At 32.8% G+C, this 21,128-nt stretch overlaps 1 protein-coding gene and 1 long non-coding RNA gene across 2 annotated transcripts; one reads left to right on the top strand and one right to left on the bottom strand.

Annotated features, from left to right (window-relative positions):
* Window positions 1-663: 663 nt before the first annotated feature.
* On the bottom strand, window positions 664-2,336 carry LOC115712814 (lysine-rich arabinogalactan protein 18). The gene is made up of 2 exons (XM_030641193.2): window positions 1,610-2,336; window positions 664-1,068 (listed from the first exon to the last, which is right to left on the bottom strand). Exons 1-2 carry the CDS (start codon window positions 2,207-2,209, stop codon window positions 1,003-1,005), a joined length of 666 nt encoding a protein of 221 aa, XP_030497053.1. The 5' UTR covers window positions 2,210-2,336; the 3' UTR covers window positions 664-1,002.
* Window positions 2,337-12,419: 10,083 nt separating this feature from the next.
* LOC133037367 (uncharacterized) lies at window positions 12,420-15,743 on the top strand. The gene is made up of 2 exons (XR_009687464.1): window positions 12,420-14,592; window positions 15,496-15,743. It is a non-coding gene; the product is annotated as an uncharacterized LOC133037367 (long non-coding RNA).
* The last annotated feature ends 5,385 nt before the right edge of the window (window positions 15,744-21,128 follow it).

Genomic DNA, 21,128 nt, shown 5'->3' with positions numbered 1-21,128 from the left:
GGGAGTTTTGCCGCAAATTACTCATTTGAGAACGAAACTTGTTGGGGAGTATTAGTGGTGTTTTTATACTACTAAAAATCTGTGATATTGTTATTAATATCAAATTATACAGCAAATGCACTTTGTAAAAGGTAAATAAATAACCATTTCAATCCATATTTATGGTCCCTCTCAAGGAAGCAATGAAATGAATTCACACCGGTAGCCATTTTTGTTAATAAATGCTTTACTTAAAAGAAATAAAAATACACTTGAAAATTAGTAACCCAACCCAACCCAACTATCTCCCTTGGCACATTAATTTAGCTTGGCACATTAGTTTTTTTAAAAGAGAAACCTCATGATAAATTGAGCTTGGCACATTAGTTAGTTATGTCGCTTTAATTATCATCATTATTTTTTAGCTTGGTACTTAATTGCTTCAAATGGTGTTTTGCAAAACACTTCTAACATTTCTCAAATAACAATGTTTTATGGTACGCCCCCAATACTGAAGTAACCATTTTTATTTGCTGATTAAAGCTCTTGTATAATTTATTTACAAGCGAATCAAATGTAAAACATTTACTTTTTTTAATGTGGTAAAAGCAAGTGTATTAATTATAAGACCCTTAATTGAGACCAAAGGCTACAAAAGAACAAATATAAAAGAAGACAGCTAACTGTACCAATAATAATAATAATAATAATCCAAGAAGAAAAATAGTAACAATAAAAGTGAATAGTACAAAACTAAGAAAAAAGAAGTCTCCTTCTTCCTCCTCATCCTCACTCTCTCTCTCTCCCTGTCTCTCTCTCTCTCTTGTACAAAGAATACAAGTGTAATTTTAATATTAGGAATGTGACAAATCCCAAAACGAATCAAACCCACCATTTTATAAACCAAAATGGTAAATTAAATCAAGTATGAATAAATAAGTAGTGAGCGAGGAACATGGGGAAGAAAAAAGAAAAGATTAAAATAATAAACGACAATAATGAGCACTGTCTTTTCTCTCATCTCTAGAGGATCAAAGCCAAAAATCCCCATCCCAATGCAAGCCCTCCCACCATCTTCTCTGCTCCACTCTGCAGATCCAACATTTTGTAATTTAATTAATTAATTTAAAACTCCAAACTCATAAATAAAAAAAAAAACAGTTAATTATTAATTAATTTCTTTACTTGATTAAGCTCTGTTTATTTATTTATTTTACGTAATTGACTGCAGTAATTGCTGTCACGCACAAGCGTTCCAGACACATAATTATGACACTCTGACATTTCTTTCTGTAAAATTCAAGTGCCTACTTATTTAATCCAACTAACCCACATCTAGGGCGGAGCGTGGTTATCACCGCCGTGTTTCCTAATCTAAACTCGTCTTTGTGCGCGCGTGAGATATGTTGAACTAAAAAAGAGTGTTTTAGTTTCATTCTGTTTTAACGAGTTCACTATCTATAACACAAGACTGTCGGTTCATTTTAGATAAACTAAACCAGAATTAACTAACGTGCGCCAAAAATAGACAATCTTTCAGATCTAGATACGCATTGCGCCATTGCTGCTTAATTAAGCTTTTTCTTTTTCTCTTATGAACGAAGAAAATTATGAGAAATGTAATACGTACCACGTCAGCAAGAGAAGGACCGGGTGAAGAAGCATCATCTGAGTTGGGTCCGGGAGCTTCGCCCGGAGGAGCAGGTGGGCTAAGCATATCAGGAGCTGGGGCTGGAGACGGAGACTTACTATGCTTCTTACTCTTCTTCTTGCTAGGAGCTGGAGCAGGTACCTCGACGGCGGGTGGTGCGGCGGCAGGAGCTGGAGGAGTAGCAGCAACAGGTGCTGGAGTTGGAGGAGAGCTGACCGGAACCGGAGCTGGAGGAGAGCTGACAGGAACTGGAGCTGGTGGAGCGCTGACTGGAGCAGCTTTAGGTGGGGAAGATGCTGGAGCCTTAGCAACTGGGGCTGGCGCCGCTGGTTTCGGTGGAGAAGCTACCGGAGCAGAAGCTGGTGGAGTCGATGTGGGTGATGCGACTGGAGCAGGGGATTTTGGCTTAGTGGGTGCGACTGCTGGGGAAGTAGTTGGAGCAGGAGTGGTGGGGGTAGTAGTAGTAGTTGGAGCTGGAGCAGCTGGTGTTTTTGATGGTGCTGCGGCCGGAGATTGGCCTCCGACTCCGGCGACCACAATGCAGATCAATGCTACTATGAATGCACCTCTCGTATCCATGGCTTCACTCTTTTGGGTTTAGAAAGAAGAAGAAGAGTGATGAAAAACGAAAGGACGGTGTGATTAAAAGGTAGTGTGTTGGACATATATAGGCCTGTTAAAGGCCCATATCATCAACGGTCGGAAGATAATAAATCTGGACCGTCAGATGTTGAGGATAAAAAAAGATGAGATGGGGGCCCATTTTGATAAGTGGGCCCAAAGTAGCCGTTTGTTCAACGTGTAGTAAAAGAAAAGAAGGTTCGGGCCGGGTAGGGCCAGAAACAACCAAAAACGCCACCGTAACGTGGCGCGTGACAGTCTGTCTGGGCCCCACTTTGGTTGATTAGGTGCATGTGATCTTCTCACTTACATTCGACCGACGGACCCAGTACGTACCTTAATTGCGGCTTTATTAATTACGCGTTTCGCCACTTATCTCTAATTCACAAGCAGCTTGAAATGAAATTAGAGAGTATTTTCTCGACATAATTATAATATTTTAATTAAAACATCAATTTGAAGTTCACTTAGTTTAGAAATGTTTTATGATCTGGTTAAAATTAATTTATTTTCTAAAAAAGCCGACAAACTATTTTTTTAAGAAACCCCGTTAAAGTATTTTTAAATAAACTCAAATTATTATAGTTTTTTTTTATTTCAGCATTTTATAAAAAATATTTGTCTTTATAAATTAGATTTACTAGATATATTTATCACATTTTTTGGAAATTAAATTAATAAAATATTAAATTGAGGAAAAATGTTTAAAAAATAAAGAAGAAGAAAATTTTACGTGGTTAGAGTGTTAATAATTATTAGTCAGCGAGTCAATATTATTGAGCTCTTACCAAAATTTCTATCCAGAATGTGTAGCCAAAAGTCTTAACCCTTAACATGAAAGGTTAAAGCTAATATTGACATTGAGCCAGGTAGGTGAGGCTCAAATTGAAAGGTTTTCATTGTCCAAACAAGTTCATACAACCTGATGTTGACAGGTGGCCATGCGCCACTAATCGTGTAAAGAATGTCAGAATAGTGGACGCTAAAAAGATGTGATTTGTTTTTTTTTTTTTGTGCGCCTTCCTTAGGTCTGACACAAGGGATAAATCCCTGATTTTGTGGGATTTGGTGTTAGAAACATGCCACGTCGGATTGATCTCGGAGGGTCGACGCTCTGCGACACCCCTTCGATTGTTCTTCCAGGATCCCCTTGGGGTACTCGTTTGTTTCTCCTCAGTAGTCCGATAGTTTGGTTAAGTGTTATTATTCTGGATCTATTTGTCCGACTTTACCCATAGTTGAGTGAGGATTAAATCTGGATCCCAGTCTGGTTTTCTTCTCAAACTAGTCTATTAGCTTATTTGGGCCTTGGGAATCGGCCAGCAAGTAAACTTGAAATGTTGTGTTTTACACATGTCATGTTCTCGAAAACATGGATAACATTTACCCTAAAGCCTTCAGGGCTCGAGAGTCGCAAAGGCTTGCAGCCACCATCCAGATATTTTGTAGTGTGTGGGAATGGGTAGCTCAAACCTTTTGAAATTCCGAGGTGGAAGGTCATGGATGTTTGCGAACTTTTCATATTACACGAGTGGAATACATGTGTCATTGCCTTTTTGGTTCGTGTGTACCACGCGACTTGAGAAAGCACGTTGTTGTGCTTATATTTTGAGTAGTAAATATGGTCATGACACGTGTACTAGAACCCAAAGTTCAGTAGGCTAAATTGCGAGAAGCATCCTAATGATGTATGCCAAATTATTTGTGTTATTAGCGAGGAGGATAAATATCGAGTAGAAAGATGGTTTGATACATAACCGCTCAAAGATGAGATCAAAAGTGACGTTTATTTGAGTTAATCAAATTTAGACAGTTATTGTTATTATTCGCACATGTTAAAATAATATAAAATGTGGGAACTATTCACGTTTCATGAACCGTCATTGAGATAAGATCAAAAAGAATAATGGTCGTAGTAAGTCCCTATAAATAGTGACTGAAATCATTGTAAAGGAGATGGTCAGTTCTTTCTTGATTGAGAGTTTATGTTAAGTTGTATCTTGTAATCAGAAAATTCAGACATAAGAGTGACCCGTGGACTATGTAGATTTAACTACAAAACCTCGTAAAAAAAATCCTTTGTCAATATATATATTGTTAATTCTATATTTTGTTTATTCATTATTTGTTTAATATACAAAAAAAGCTTATTTATTGTTAATGAAAATTCAAGTTAATAGTTTAGTGCTTTTCATTAAGAGTCCTTTTTTTGAGAATTGAACTCTAAAAAAAAAAAAAAAAAAAAAACGCAACTGCCCACAAGAAAAAACTTGAATATTTTCCTAACATGAAAATAATTTGCAGAATAACAATGTTAGATAGGAGGAGGCGGTGCATCGCTAAGGGAAAAAGGCACTGAGAACTCAACCCCAAGAAGGCCAGAAAGTAAGAAGAAGTCCTACTGAATGGGATTTCGAGAGGAATGTAGACGGGGAAGAAATACCAGAGAAAAGAAACTCTAATGCTTATGACCCCACTATGTACATACCAATTATAAAACTGAAAAATCGTCAACTTCGCCAGAGACTTGCAGAGTCAAATCAAATGAACGTTGAATTGGAACGTGAGGCTGCTATTGCAAGAGTAGTCCCAAACAATGCTCCTCTTACACAAGATGAATTTCTGACTAGACGACCGCAAGAAAGGCGTCGCGGGTTGCGGACTAGGAGAGCACAAGATCCCCATATTGAAGAGAACAATCCAAATAATCCTTCTTGTCCACAAGAAAAACAACCGGGGCGAACCATGGAAGTTCATGTTGAGAGGGAGAATCCCCTAAGCCCAGGTGCTACAACTTCTAGATAAGGGCGACCATATATTTTGATAACTTCTCATAAGAATATGGGAAACCCAAATGAACAACCAACTACTCGATCGGCTCGTCCTCTTCGACCACCACGAGGCCCTCAGAGAATTGAAGAAAATTACACTTATTTAAGTAAAGGTCGCGTGGAAAAATTATTTAAAAGACGAAGGCTAACATGAGGTAACTCAAAAGGACTGAATCAAACACTACAATGAGTGAGTACTTCAGGTCGAGAAGAACTTCAGGGTGTAGTCAATCAAACACTGCAAAAATACTAATTATACTATATTTATATACACTTCTCAAATTATAAACAAACAAAGAAAAATTATATATAATTTGTAAAAAAAAAAATAATTATTAAAGATAATATATAAATATTTACCAAAATATGAATGATAAATTAACAAAAAAAAATAAATATTTAAAATTTATTGTGTAAGATCACCCTTAAAAGAAAAATATTTCTTAAATAAAAGAAAGTAGCATAACAAAAATGTTATTTATAACTTACATGAATAATACCTTAATGATTTCTAAATCGTGTGAGACGTGTGTAGTAGTTTATTTCTAAAATTATGAAAATCTCATAAAATTTTAAAAATATAATGAAAAAAATTAGGATGCCACTTAAGACTTTTTTTTGGTACTTTTATTTATATTTATATATAAATAATTAGATGCAATTATGCTAATAAAAGAGATAAATTTAGTAGAATCACATTCATGAACTATATAATTAAATAATAAATCTACATACACTAAGGATAAGCTGATTAATTATCAAGTTTAAACAGTTAATGGAAGAAAACCATTTTAGATTTTGCTTAAGGGATCATAGTTTCATAATTTTCATTTCAAATTTGTGCAGTGGATTGCGGGTGTAATATATGTAAAACTAGTTATGCATATATATATATATGCACATATCATATCCAGATCAGACCTTAAGATTGGCCACGTGAGCTGTTTAAGCAATTATTATTATTTTGAAAATGTATTATTATATGACTAGGTTTGTTGGCTACACCTAGAACCCAGTAATAACACAGTTAGATATATACAGTCACCGCTATATATTTATATATAAATATATATGTGGGTCCTACTTCCAATTGTAATATCCAGATTAAAATAGTATTTAATTTTTTTTTTGGATATTAATTGAGCGAGGATAATTATCTTGTTTCTTTGTGTTGTTAGTGAGTTGATATTATTGCTTAGAGTAGTTGTACCAATTTTCTAGAGAGAGTTAAAGTTGTATTAACTACGAAAGTAAAATATTATGGTATTTTTACAGAGTAAGTAATCGTTTAATTAAAGCCCAATATGAAGGTCCATTAGGGTTTTATAATATATTTAGTGAGTTTAATTAATTAATGTTAAAAATTCGTAGGTTTGGATAAATTCGCAGGATTAAAAACTGTTTTACTAAAATGATCATATCTGGAGTTCTAGAGCTCGGATTGAGGTGATTTCAGTGGCGTTGGAAAGATAATTTAAAGATCTATAAATTTTGTAGAAATAACTATATCAGAATTCGTAATTTTTCTAGGTCAAAACTAAGCCCTAAAGTTACGAGATTGAGAGCTTACAATTTAAATTTAAAAGTTAGATATTTGTTTATTTAATAATTTATCATATTATTATTGTTATTATGTTAATATTATTATTATTCATAAAACTAAAGCTAATAAGATTCAGAATAGTATAGGTTTCATTAACCCTAAAATTATATCGTTCTATTCTTCCCACCTATTTGAGCAAGACTAACCCTAAAAATTTTCAAGTCATCTTTCCATTACATCCTTAGCCAAATCTATACCACTCTTCACTCTCATCTTTGATCACCATCATCTTATGTCTATCGATCCAAGTAGCTTGATGTATTTGAGGTAAGAAACTCTACATTAACTTATTTATTGATCACAATAGGAGAATTTTCGTAGGTCTCCTTTTCTTATTTTTCAGAATGAAACATGTCTCAGTAAAACTGTCATATCTCTTTAAATACTCATCTGATTCTCGCAATCTTGGTGTCTATAGAAAGCTTATTAAATTTCCTATAATTCTTATGAAGAAAGATTTTACAGAATCGAAATTTATCTATGTCAAAAATTAGTATTTTTACGCTGTTTGTTGTAAATCGTTTTTCATATTTTCTATATAAGTTGTTTCAGTAAAATCCGAATATCTCTCTGAATAATGATCCGATTCTAGCGATCTTGGTACTGTTGAAGAGATAATTCAATTTTCCAAATGTTTTATGAAGAAACCATTCACTAATTATTGATTATTCTAAGTCAAAATTATTGTTTTATTGCTGTAGTTCGAAATCCATTTGTTTCAGGATTTCTAGAAAACTGTTTCGGTATAATATCTATATCTCTTACGTTATAACTCCGATTTTAAAGATTTTAGTGTCATTAGAAAGGGAATTTGATTTTCTAAAACTTTTATGAAGAGAGTATTCTCTGATTTGGAATATTTCAGTATCAAAACTTTGTATTTTTGATGTCTCCTGTGATTCGTTACTCCATATTCCTTCTCAGAAATAGTTTCAGTAAAACTATCATAACTCCCTCAGTTTTAATCCATTTTTAATGATCTATATATCGTTGAAAAGATAATTAAATTTCCTATAATTTTTATGAAGGAAACTTTTACTGAATTCGTGTAGTTATTGGTCAAAAATAGTATTCTTTCTGCTGTACTGTAAGAGTGTGAATTTTAATGTTAGGGCCTTGACCCATGTGTTATTATAGGTAGTAGTGACGAGATAACAAGTTTAAGCAGCGGGATTTGAGGTAAGGAAATTAGATAGTTTTGTATGTGTTTATCTGCATAAATTTAATCTTTATGTATTGAAATATGATTTATGATTTGTTATTATGAATATGTATATGGTACTGAGAATGTGTGGTATGGACACAATATGAGGTTGTGAATTGATACATAGATTATGGTTGTATGACTTGTATATGTTGTATGTTGTATTTGTATGTTTTAGGTTGTATGTTGTATGATGTATTTGTATCTTGCATGTTGTATGATGTATTTGTATCTTGCATGTTGTATGATGTATTTGTATCTTGCATGTTGTATGTTGTATGGTGTATGGTTTATGTTGTATGTTATATGTTGTATGCTAACGTCTCGGAGTAAAGTGAGGGACCATGGTGGGGTATGATACGGGATAAGGCCGTTGAATGTAGAGATACCCTACCCTACATTTTACTGAGTCGTGTATGAGATTGTTATGGTGGGTATGATACAGTGATGTTACTGTTGAATATAGAGATACCCTATCCTATAACAATGGTAGGGCTGCATAGGCCCATGTTATTATATGGGCAGATTAGGCCCGGGATATTGTAGGGTCGAGCTAGGCCGGGTTATGTAAGTAATGGCTATGATATGCCAATGTTGTGATAATGTTATTATTATCTATAGTATTGATATGATTATGTTATGAGTATGATATTGGAGTTATGATCTCTGTATATGTGTACGGTGTGAACAAATAGTATAGACTTGTATGATAAAGGTTTCTATATGTACAGTTATTTGGTTATAGTTATAAAAGAGCATGTATGATATTGCTAAAACTTAATAAATACATTAATGGTATGTGTGATATTATATGGTATTGTTTGATAAGCATTTCCTTACTGAGCTTTTAGCTCACCCCCCTTACTTTCCCCCTACAGGTATTAGACAGGGAAGTATGTATAGTGAGCAGGGTCAGTTCTGGTACGTATACTGTGAGCGGCTACGGGCGGACAAACGATCTAGAACGCCATTGGTGCCTTAGTTTTATTTTAAGCAGTTGATAAATCTAACACAGTGGAAATGCATTATTTAAAATTATTTACTTACTGTATCTTGTTTTACAAATGAAGGATCCTTCTCTGTTGCATTTTGATTTTTTTTAAAATCCACTGTTGTATTTAAATTATTTTTTTTTATCTTTTCAAATTATGCATGAAAATAGTATTTTTGTAAAATAAGGCAAAATATCGGGGCGTTACAGTTGGTATCAGAGCCGATCGTCCGTTAGCCCGAAGGATACTCACGGTATACATACGGAAAGGCGAAAAAGATCCCTCTCACTATTATGTAAGTGTTAGTTTTAATTTTCTTGGTATTGCCATTAATAGTTTTATATGTGATACATAGATTTTTGTTAAAATATGTTTCCTAGAATTAGTGCCTCATCTGTAGTGGGTGCTTAGAGAAATTAAGAGTATATTACCTGTTATGATTGATTACACTTTTTATGAAGAATATGAATAGGTTTTATTTTTCTTTATTGTCTTGAATTGAAACTAGGAAGGACAGTGTGCCTTTCTTGAAAATTTAGAATAAATTATATTAGGAATTCATAAGATTTTGTTTGATAGATAGAATATTACTAGTTAAGCTTGACAACATTAAGTTTAGATATATTCATGGAATCTTCTCTCCCTATAATTGAACTCTTTTGTTTCTATTAAATTAACCTTTCTTGTAAGAGCTCACACATGAAACTAGAAGATCGATTAGAATCAATGTGAAAAGAACGACCAATAGAGGTGGGGGCTAAGGATGTGTGTTCCGCTGACCCACAGATGGTTGATGTTCTAGAAAACCCAATAATAGTTAAGGCTAACGATCTAATAGAGGTATTGGAAGGACTACGAGCATGACTAAGGCAATTTGTTGAAGAGTTTTCACAGGCTCAGCAAAATATCACCAACACTAGTAGTGGAACTTGAAGCACATAATGAAATGTACCAATAGCCAACTAAGTACCGACGCATATATTTTCACCTATCTATGAATGGTTGAAGAAGCGGTCTCTACACCTAGCCATGAATGGAAGCCCAACATATAGGAAGTAGGGATGACTTAGAATAGTAGACGTTATACCGTATCGGGACGGTATAATTTACGAAACCTACTTATTAAGAAGGATGAAATAATAGATCTTTAAGGAGAAGGTACTATCTTGTTGGATATTCTATAAGTTACACACTCTTAAGTTAGATGGTAAGAAGTATGAGTACTGTATGCAAAGACATTGGAGATAAGTATGTTATAGAAATGAGTCGGGGAGAGGACGATGCCATCATATAGAAAGGAGTGTAGTGTGCTGAATAGAATCCAAAATGAGAAGTTAGAAAGAGACATGATAAAATTACTAGAGGTAATAACTTATGAAGGTATCTTAAACACTAAGAGATAAGCAGAGCATCAACAAATATTAGATTACCGAAGGAAAGTTGTAAACTTTAAACTCAAGGTCATCTACTTGGTGGAGGAGATAATAGAGAAAAATGTGTATGGCTTCGACAGAGACATTTTCAAAGGAGAAAGACAAAAAAGGTCCAGGCACAGCTAACAATTTGGGTACAACATGAATGAGAGACAACTAAGAGGGTGACTACTCGGAATTGATCACAACTACACAACTAAGAGATTGTGGATGCAGCTTTGTGGCGGGTGTACAACAAACAACTATAGAGAGTAGATCGCAAATTCAAAACTTGAGAAAGAGGAGGAATTAGCATTCAAGGGTGACATCCCTAGATTCCAAATACTCACTGATGCAACAACAATGGTGTGGAGTATAGCTCAATGAGAAAATGTTAGGAAAGCCTCACTTAGAGACAGGAGAAAAGTGAGACACAATTAGGACCAAAGTAACATATATTGAAGAATGTCATGGCATGTCAAGGACTATACAAGTTTTTGATAAGTGTTGGGATTAGAAAATACACTCATGCAACATAAAGGAATTCAAGGCACAACGTAAGCAATGGATACTACAATCCAATTACGACTTATATTATGGGCAATAGTATAAGTATGTTGGAGTGTCATCTAATGAGAAACTAAGAGGAAAACTCACAAAGTCCAAATTTCGCCGAAAAGAGATGGTGTTTCTAGGCCCTATAGTGACCGAGAAGAAAATGACTATAGATTTGTCAAAAGCTAAAATTGTTAAGAGCAAAAAAAAAGGAAAAATATTAGATATTTTTCTCAATCTAAAAAGCCAGTAATAGAGATCTTTGGAAGGACTCTCTCAAGCTGACAATAACTAACTTATTGCACACTACTAAGTCTTGTCCAATTGAAAGTGCAAAGTTAGAAGAAGAAAAAAAACAAGATAGGTATTGATAATTTGGTGGCGTTTGGATGTAAAATGAGACGCTTGAACAAATTATTGACTTGTGCTTAAAGGTAGTATGGGAAGTAAGAATAAAAAATTCCTGACTAAGGAATTATAAATAGTGAGTCTCCAGTAATAAATCAAATACAAGTAGGGGTATAGGGGTATAATAGTGATGGACGAGTAAGGTACGTTCGGCATAGTTTGCAAATTATATATATAGTATCCTTACCCTGATAACTTGGATGATCAATACATTATGAGATTGGTATGGTTGACTTATTGTTAAAAGTCAACAAATAATAAATAGTTGGGCTACGATAAGCTATGGTAGGATTGAACTTATTTTAAAGGGGTTATTAGTGTGCTTTCTATGTTTTAATACATATATGTTATAGTCTTAAGTAAATAATCAGTATTGGAATGTATGTTTAAGAGATTTGGAAGATTTAGAGGTACAATTAAGAAGTTGAGATATTCTTTTTGGTGAATTAAAGAAGGCTACAATATATATAGGATATGAATATGGCTGGAATAATCAATGCTATGATAAGTATGAAGTTATGTGATACCTCAGATGGCTGGTATATTAGAAGAAGCAATCATTGAACATAACTATTAGAATCTATCGGCATTACAGATTTAAACTTCATCACTATATCGATGTAATACCAAAGTAGATAAAAGTTAGTATAGAAAACTAGCTAATCTCATAATCAAGTCAACTTGATTGAAGGGGGTAATGGAGGACCAAGCACCATAAGAGAGATTAGCAAAGAAAATACAATAGAGTGATACAAAAATCAGACAACAAAAGGATCCAAAGACGATTATCTTGGAAAATGGGAAGTCATGACAAGTGCAACGAATGCATGGATAAAAGAAATTAAGAAGTGAACGTTAGACAAAAAGGTGGTCGGATAGATAGTTAAATATTTATACATAGAAGACCTTTTAAAGAGATTCCATGTTTATTTCCAAGTGCCATGGAAAAAGTATCTATCGATGAGTAACAACTATGAAACTGCAAGAATGACACCGTAGCTTTACAGTGGAAAAAAAAAAAAAGACAGAGAGAGAGTAAGATTTTAGTCTGTAATAACATTCAACGAGAGAATGGGAATAATTAAAGAGAAGTTTGCATAAGATCTTTTACCCTACTCTTTGTGTTTGTTATTTTGTATTGTTTAATGTGTTCTCGAAGTGACATGTAAGGATGTTCATTTAGAGAATAAATACTGTGACTCTAAATGGCATGTAAGGATGCTCATAGAAGAATAAATAATTTCACTCTTAATGGCATGTAAGGATGCTCATAGAAGAATAAATAATTTTACTCTTAATGGCATGTAAGGATGGTCATAAGAGAAAGAAAAACTTTTCATATATTACGAGCATGTGATTGCAAAACTTATGTATTCAAAGCATGTATATGTAAGTTATTATGATGGAGTATATTTTGGTATTTAAAGTAATGTATAGAGAAATAATAATACTTAATTAAGTTGTGTATATTTTATGTGTTATGGATTGACCGATAAGACATAGGTTAAATGCATGTTTATTGGGTCCATATATATATGGTAGATAATGAGGTAATGCAGTAAGTGGTGAAAGACATGACGACTCAACACCCCGAGTGTTGGTAAGTTAAATTTCGAGAACGAAATTTCTTTTAAGGAGGGTAGAATGTAATATCCAGATTAAAATAGTATTTAATTTTTTTTTTGGATATTAATTGAGCGAGGATAATTATCTTGTTTCTTTGTGTTGTTAGTGAGTTGATATTATTGCTTAGAGTAGTTGTACCAATTTTCTAGAGAGAGTTAAAGTTGTATTAACTACGAAAGTAAAATATTATGGTATTTTTACAGAGTAAGTAATCGTTTAATTAAAGCCCAATATGAAGGTCCATTAGGGTTTTATAATATATTTAGTGAGTTTAATTAATTAATGTTAAAAATTCGTAGGTTTGGATAAATTCGCAGGATTAAAAACTGTTTTACTAAAATGATCATATCTGGAGTTCTAGAGCTCGGATTGAGGTGATTTCAGTGGCGTTGGAAAGATAATTTAAAGATCTATAAATTTTGTAGAAATAACTATATCAGAATTCGTAATTTTTCTAGGTCAAAACTAAGCCCTAAAGTTACGAGATTGAGAGCTTACAATTTAAATTTAAAAGTTAGATATTTGTTTATTTAATAATTTATCATATTATTATTGTTATTATGTTAATATTATTATTATTCATAAAACTAAAGCTAATAAGATTCAGAATAGTATAGGTTTCATTAACCCTAAAATTATATCGTTCTATTCTTCCCACCTATTTGAGCAAGACTAACCCTAAAAATTTTCAAGTCATCTTTCCATTACATCCTTAGCCAAATCTATACCACTCTTCACTCTCATCTTTGATCACCATCATCTTATGTCTATCGATCCAAGTAGCTTGATGTATTTGAGGTAAGAAACTCTACATTAACTTATTTATTGATCACAATAGGAGAATTTTCGTAGGTCTCCTTTTCTTATTTTTCAGAATGAAACATGTCTCAGTAAAACTGTCATATCTCTTTAAATACTCATCTGATTCTCGCAATCTTGGTGTCTATAGAAAGCTTATTAAATTTCCTATAATTCTTATGAAGAAAGATTTTACAGAATCGAAATTTATCTATGTCAAAAATTAGTATTTTTACGCTGTTTGTTGTAAATCGTTTTTCATATTTTCTATATAAGTTGTTTCAGTAAAATCCGAATATCTCTCTGAATAATGATCCGATTCTAGCGATCTTGGTACTGTTGAAGAGATAATTCAATTTTCCAAATGTTTTATGAAGAAACCATTCACTAATTATTGATTATTCTAAGTCAAAATTATTGTTTTATTGCTGTAGTTCGAAATCCATTTGTTTCAGGATTTCTAGAAAACTGTTTCGGTATAATATCTATATCTCTTACGTTATAACTCCGATTTTAAAGATTTTAGTGTCATTAGAAAGGGAATTTGATTTTCTAAAACTTTTATGAAGAGAGTATTCTCTGATTTGGAATATTTCAGTATCAAAACTTTGTATTTTTGATGTCTCCTGTGATTCGTTACTCCATATTCCTTCTCAGAAATAGTTTCAGTAAAACTATCATAACTCCCTCAGTTTTAATCCATTTTTAATGATCTATATATCGTTGAAAAGATAATTAAATTTCCTATAATTTTTATGAAGGAAACTTTTACTGAATTCGTGTAGTTATTGGTCAAAAATAGTATTCTTTCTGCTGTACTGTAAGAGTGTGAATTTTAATGTTAGGGCCTTGACCCATGTGTTATTATAGGTAGTAGTGACGAGATAACAAGTTTAAGCAGCGGGATTTGAGGTAAGGAAATTAGATAGTTTTGTATGTGTTTATCTGCATAAATTTAATCTTTATGTATTGAAATATGATTTATGATTTGTTATTATGAATATGTATATGGTACTGAGAATGTGTGGTATGGACACAATATGAGGTTGTGAATTGATACATAGATTATGGTTGTATGACTTGTATATGTTGTATGTTGTATTTGTATGTTTTAGGTTGTATGTTGTATGATGTATTTGTATCTTGCATGTTGTATGATGTATTTGTATCTTGCATGTTGTATGATGTATTTGTATCTTGCATGTTGTATGTTGTATGGTGTATGGTTTATGTTGTATGTTATATGTTGTATGCTAACGTCTCAGGTAAAGTGAGGGACCATGGTGGGGTATGATACGGGATAAGGCCGTTGAATGTAGAGATACCCTACCCTACATTTTACTGAGTCGTGTATGAGATTGTTATGGTGGGTATGATACAGTGATGTTACTGTTGAATATAGAGATACCCTATCCTATAACAATGGTAGGGCTGCATAGGCCCATGTTATTATATGGGCAGATTAGGCCCAGGATATTGTAGGGTCAGGCTAGGCCCGGGTTATGTAAGTAATGGCTATGATATGCCAATGTTGTGATAATGTTATTATTATCTATAGTATTGATATGATTATGTTATGAGTATGATATTGGAGTTATGATCTCTGTATATGTGTACGGTGTGAACAAATAGTATAGACTTGTATGATAAAGGTTTCTATATGTACAGTTATTTGGTTATAGTTATAAAAGAGCATGTATGATATTGCTAAAACTTAATAAATACATTAATGGTATGTGTGATATTATATGGTATTGTTTGATAAGCATTTCCTTACTGAGCTTTTAGCTCACCCCCCTTACTTTCCCCCTACAGGTATTAGACAGGGAAGTATGTATAGTGAGCAGGGTCAGTTCTGGTACGTATACTGTGAGCGGCTACGGGCGGACAAACGATCTAGAACGCCAGTGGTGCCTTAGTTTTATTTTAAGCAGTTGATAAATCTAACACAGTGGAAATGCATTATTTAAAATTATTTACTTACTGTATCTTGTTTTACAAATGAAGGATCCTTCTCTGTTGCATTTTGATTTTTTTTAAAATCCACTGTTGTATTTAAATTATTTTTTTTTATCTTTTCAAATTATGCATGAAAATAGTATTTTTGTAAAATAAGGCAAAATATCGGGGCGTTACACCAATATTCCTTCACATTACTCTCTTGATATTTTTCTAATACCACAAAAGTAAATATAAGTATTTACAAAAAGAAAAAAATAATGAGTGAGTGAAAGTAGATATGGTGGTTTAGTAATGTTTAGATATGATGCAAAGTGAGTCGAATCTTCATTAATACGCGATAGAGGTTGAGTTTATGGGAATGGTATAATAATTATTGATATCAACATATCATCGTGAATCATTGAATGTTAATTGTAATCTTTTTTCTTTAATTAGCAAGAGAATAAATAAGAGAATCTTAAAAACAAATAGTTCAATATATCATGAACTCGACAACTCATTATCTCTTTTTTATTGATTATAACTGTATTTTGTTTAATTTACTATAAATAAAGTGTGGAAGTTAAATCATATATGGTAAAATAGGTGATGCTCGATCTCATCATTAGCAAGTATAAATGATCTTGTATTCTTGACCCTAAAAAACTTATGATTTTAAGTATAAGTATGTATGGGTATATTTGTAGTTTTCAATGTTCTACAACAAAAGCCAATAATATTAATATTTTGTCAAATTTTGAGAAAATACAAAGTATATATTAATGATAACCATGAACCAAAAAAGATAATTATTATTTCTTTTATAAAGTCAAATTAAAAGGAAAGAAATTATGGTACTCGGTTACTTTCAATATACTACATCAAAAGGTTTTGTTAGTTTGTATAACAGCATTCCTAATAGATTTTCTGATTTTTTTTTTTAAAACCTGAACTTGGTGTTTCACTAAAATAATAGAGAATTTTTAAAGATGGGCAACCTTTGGGCCCATGCAGTGGCGGACCCAGAATTTAAAGTGAGGGGGGGCGTAAATAAATTTAAAAAAAAAATATAAAGTGTAGTTAGTGGGATTTGAACCTTTACCCTCTAACCTATTTACCAACTACCTTAACCATTACACCAAGGTTACTATTATGTGTATAAATATCATCTTTTAATACAAATATATGTTGTAACTAATTAAAATACATATACATTTTTTTCTCGATTTTTTTTTCAGGGGGGGCGACTGCCCCCCCTCGCTACAATGTGGGTCCGCCCCTGGGCCCATGCATATAAGCTTGGGCTTTTTTACCTGGGATGGTTTTACGACTACATGTATTAAATTCTTTATCTCTCTCTTGTACGTTTATTGGTAATATTTATTCAATTATCAAAACTCTAAGTTATGTCTTGGTAGCTATAAGCTTAATAGAATATAAATTCTTTTCCACATAAGCATACAGAAGAAGATTTAAAGATGTAAATTTATCCGAAAATATATCATGCACCACATTATATTTTACAACAATGGATAATATTGTTGTTCTTTATGTGGAGCACTACTATTCAATACTAAGCAATGCTGAAGAAGTCAGGGAGAAAGATCCTAAGGCCATTCTTCCGGAAGGTGAGAACTTCGAAGGATATGTCCTTATAGTTGTAGAAATGCTCCGACTAGCGAGGTTCCAACTTCAAGTAACATTCCAGCCACTGATGTTCCAGCTGAAAACCAGTCTGATTCAACTCAGCAAGCAATCAGTCCAACTTAGCCATGAACTCATCATTGATCAACTCCATAACTTATCTTCCTCTTTTTTTTTTTTTTTTTTACAATGGGGGACAAGGGTCCCCTTTTTTGTTAAAGCAAAAATAATATTCGCGCTATTGTCGCGGGGCCTAATCACGTAAAAATTTTGCTGTACATGTTTAATTTTTAAATTTACTAAATATTTGATGCATATTAAATGAATTTTGTTTTGCTAAGTTAGTCTCATTTCCAGGTTTCCTGAGATTCTGTTCCAACGGTCTGAACCATAAGATTTCAATTTTATACTTAAACTTTAAGTTTTGTTTTAACAAATCATTTTTTTAAATTCCTTGGAACATGGTTCCAATAGCACAGGCCTTGAAATTTAATCAACTTGTTCTAGAAATTTTTTAGTAAATATGACTTACTTCCAAATCCTTGATGTTTTGGTTTCAAAGATTTGTAACTTTGGGTTTTATAGCTTAATTGACCTAAATTAATTAAATTTGAAGCCTGAACTTTTTTTGTTTTTAATTAACCTGAGTTAATTATGTCTGAAGCCTGAACCTCCTTTAATCAACCTAAATTGATTTAGTAAACTTATTAACTTTAAAAATATGGTAAAAAGTTGCTTACTTTCAGTTTCACGAGGCTCTGATTTCAGGCAGTACTTTCTACTCTCATAATTAATGTTAGTTGTTAGTAATTTTTGGAGGAATATAATGTTGGAAATATTTTACCAGGATCTAGATTTACTACCAAGTATGTTTGATCAACATCTTAATATGAATTCTAAAACAATAAAATAAACACATAAGAGTTTAAGAAAACCTTACATTGGGTGGAGCGGAATATAATGACTCATTCCATTCAGATTTCTAGCCCTTGATTCCTTTCTGTAGCAGAGCATAATCAAGATCTGAATCTGGATCTTTTTCTCTCCTTCTTGTTGGTGCTGATTTTCCACAGTCTTACATACTATGATTAAGGTACCACTTGATGTGTGTGGGCACTACTCATCACTCAAGGGAATTTCAAAAACAGAGAAGAGAGAGAGAGAGAGAGAGAGAGAGAGAGAGAGAGAGAGAGAGAGAGAGAGAGAGAGAGAGAGAGAGAGAGAGAGAGAGAGAGAGAGAGAGAGTGGCGGCTTCAGAGTGTTTGAGAAAACAATCAGTAAAGTGTGTGTGAAACCTGAAGCCTTTACCTTTTATTTATAGAATACCACATAGGGTTAAGGTTGAATTATTTGGCATTTAAAATGAAAAATAAAATGATTAAAGTGAAGCAAAGTGGTCGGCCATAGAAAAATTGAAACAAGCCTTTCACTTTTGCAACTTTCTTATTTTATCATTCCTAGTTTCCCATTCTCTAACATTGCCAATTTTCCAATTTAACCATTCAAATGCCAATTCTAATTATTTAATAACTTAAAAATAATTATTAAATAATATTACCATTTAATGTATTTATTAATTTAGACATATAAAGTATCTTAATTAATAAATAAACCTAGAATCTCTTTTCTTTACAATTTCGCCCTTGCTTAATGAAAATTCATAAAGTAGACATAGTCTAACTTTTAGAATTATAATTGATCAATTAAAATCAATTAACCGAGTCTTACAAGCAGTATGGTCTCAACTAGTATGGAGACCATGGATCTATATAACCGAGCTTCCAATAAGTCGAACCGAATTTACCAAGTAAATTCCCTAACTTATTAATTCCTTATTTAATCCACTCTTAGAACTTGGAATTGCACTCTCAGTCATATAGAACGCTCTATATGTTCCACGATATAGATACATCATTAGTTATCCATTGTTATAATCCTAATGTGATAAATGATCCTCTATATAGATGATCTACACTTTAAAGGGATTAAATTACCGTAACACCCAACAATGTATTTTATCCTTAAAACACTTAACCCTATATAAATGATATTTCAGCTAAGTGAAATGAGTACTCCACCATTTATTTTTGTTTGGTTAAGCTCGAAGGAAATCATCCTTTACTTTCTATTCGCCAGATAGAAGCTATAGATTTCATATTTATGTTAGCGCTCCCACTCAATTGCACTATCGTGTTCCCAAAATGTACGAGTCACCCTGACCCAAAAGTAGGCTTAACTAACAAATCAAAGAACACGAATAGCACTCTTGAGATTGAACCTAATCATATCAGAATTAAGATCATTTGATCTAGGATCAACATGTGATATTGAATTGAATAGATATTATGGTAAATTCTAATATATCTAATCAAAGTTCAATATCGGTCCCTTCTGATGTATACTCTATACATCCGATACTGGTAAACTTTGCCAATGTCCTGGAAAGGACATAACACTTTTCCAAGATGTAAGAATACCTATCGCTGATTATACCATGTTAGTCTAAATTTAGTGTTCTGACAAATTAGGGAATAAGCTTTCGAACATATAATTAAGATTATATTCCACTGTGCTGACAACACTATAATCATTAACAAATTCATATGTTCTGGACTTAAATAGAATTCATACATTATATATATAATCATGAAATAAATCATGTGAACCATGCAACATAAAATGTTATTTCGAATCTTTATTAATAAGTAAATCTGATTATATGAAATGAGTTTTATTTAGGGTATAAAACCCAACATATAAGACATGCTACCTTCCAAGTGATAAAGAGTCAGGACTCTTGGTCACTTGTAACAAGACTAGAAATTTATGATGGACTGAAAATGAAATGAAAATACCTTCTGTTTTTAATTTAATTTTGTCCTAAGGCGTACATGGAAGTAAAGCAAAGAAATAAAATGCAGAAAAAGAAAGGGAAACATCCACCACCAATTTACTAATAGTATCTACGTAGGTAATTCGCATTCCATGCCCTTAGAATTTTTTTTATCTATCCATTCATTTTAAGCGATAGGTTCCAACACATACTTTGTCTTAAATTTCATATGGCCTTTCCCAATTTAGTCCTAGGATTCCCACTACTGGCTCCTGAGAGGCTGGAAGTACTCTTCTCAAAACTAAATCTCTAAGTTCGAACTTTTGACTTTTCACTTTGAAATTGAAATTTTTGGAAATCTTTTCTTAGTACATTTGGAGTTGAACTTGTGACTGTTCTCAAAGTTTTTCAATTAAATCTAGAAATTCTTGAAGTAATACATGATTTCGAGTTGGGTCATAAGTCTCTCTTTTGTGAAAAGGTACTATGGTTTCTATTGGAATTAATGCTTCACATACATATGCCATTGAATATGGAGTGTGTCCGGTTGATGTTTTTTTTTGTTATTCTGTATGCCCAAAGAACTCTTGGGAGTTCTTCCAGCCAGTGTGATTTTCATGCCTGAAGCTTCTTCTTGAAGTTTATTTTCAGAATCTTATTTATAACTTCCACTTGTCCATTTTCTTGTGGTCTGACCACATCTAAAAAGCTCTTGATGATTTCGTGCTTGACACAAAAATTGATGAAGTGATCACTGTTGAATTATTTTCTATTATCAGACACTATTTCGTGTGGAAGACCATAACGATGTACAATGTTCTTGATGACAAAGTCTAAGGTCTTCTTGGAAGTTACCATATTCATAGGCTCGACTTCTACCCACTTGATAAAGTAGTCAACATCAATAATGGTAAATTTGACTCCTCCTTTTCTATTTGGAAGTGATCCTACCAAGTTTATTCCCCAAACAACAAAAGGCCACAGACTGCTCATCAAGGTTGTTAGTGAAGCTCTGGGAACTTTGGAATAA

The sequence above is a fragment of the Cannabis sativa genome, chromosome 4 (assembly GCF_029168945.1).
Source record: "Cannabis sativa cultivar Pink pepper isolate KNU-18-1 chromosome 4, ASM2916894v1, whole genome shotgun sequence".
NCBI lineage: Eukaryota > Viridiplantae > Streptophyta > Magnoliopsida > Rosales > Cannabaceae > Cannabis > Cannabis sativa.
This window is presented reverse-complemented; position numbering and strand designations above follow the sequence as displayed.

Coding starts and splice junctions, on each gene's coding strand:
- LOC115712814 (XM_030641193.2), bottom strand. CDS start 2,209: ATGGATACGAGAGGTGCATTCATAGTAGCATTGATCTGCATTGTGGTC. Junction 1,069..1,609: donor GTCCTTCTCTTGCTGACGTG/GTACGTATTACA, acceptor TTGGATCTGCAG/AGTGGAGCAGAGAAGATGGT.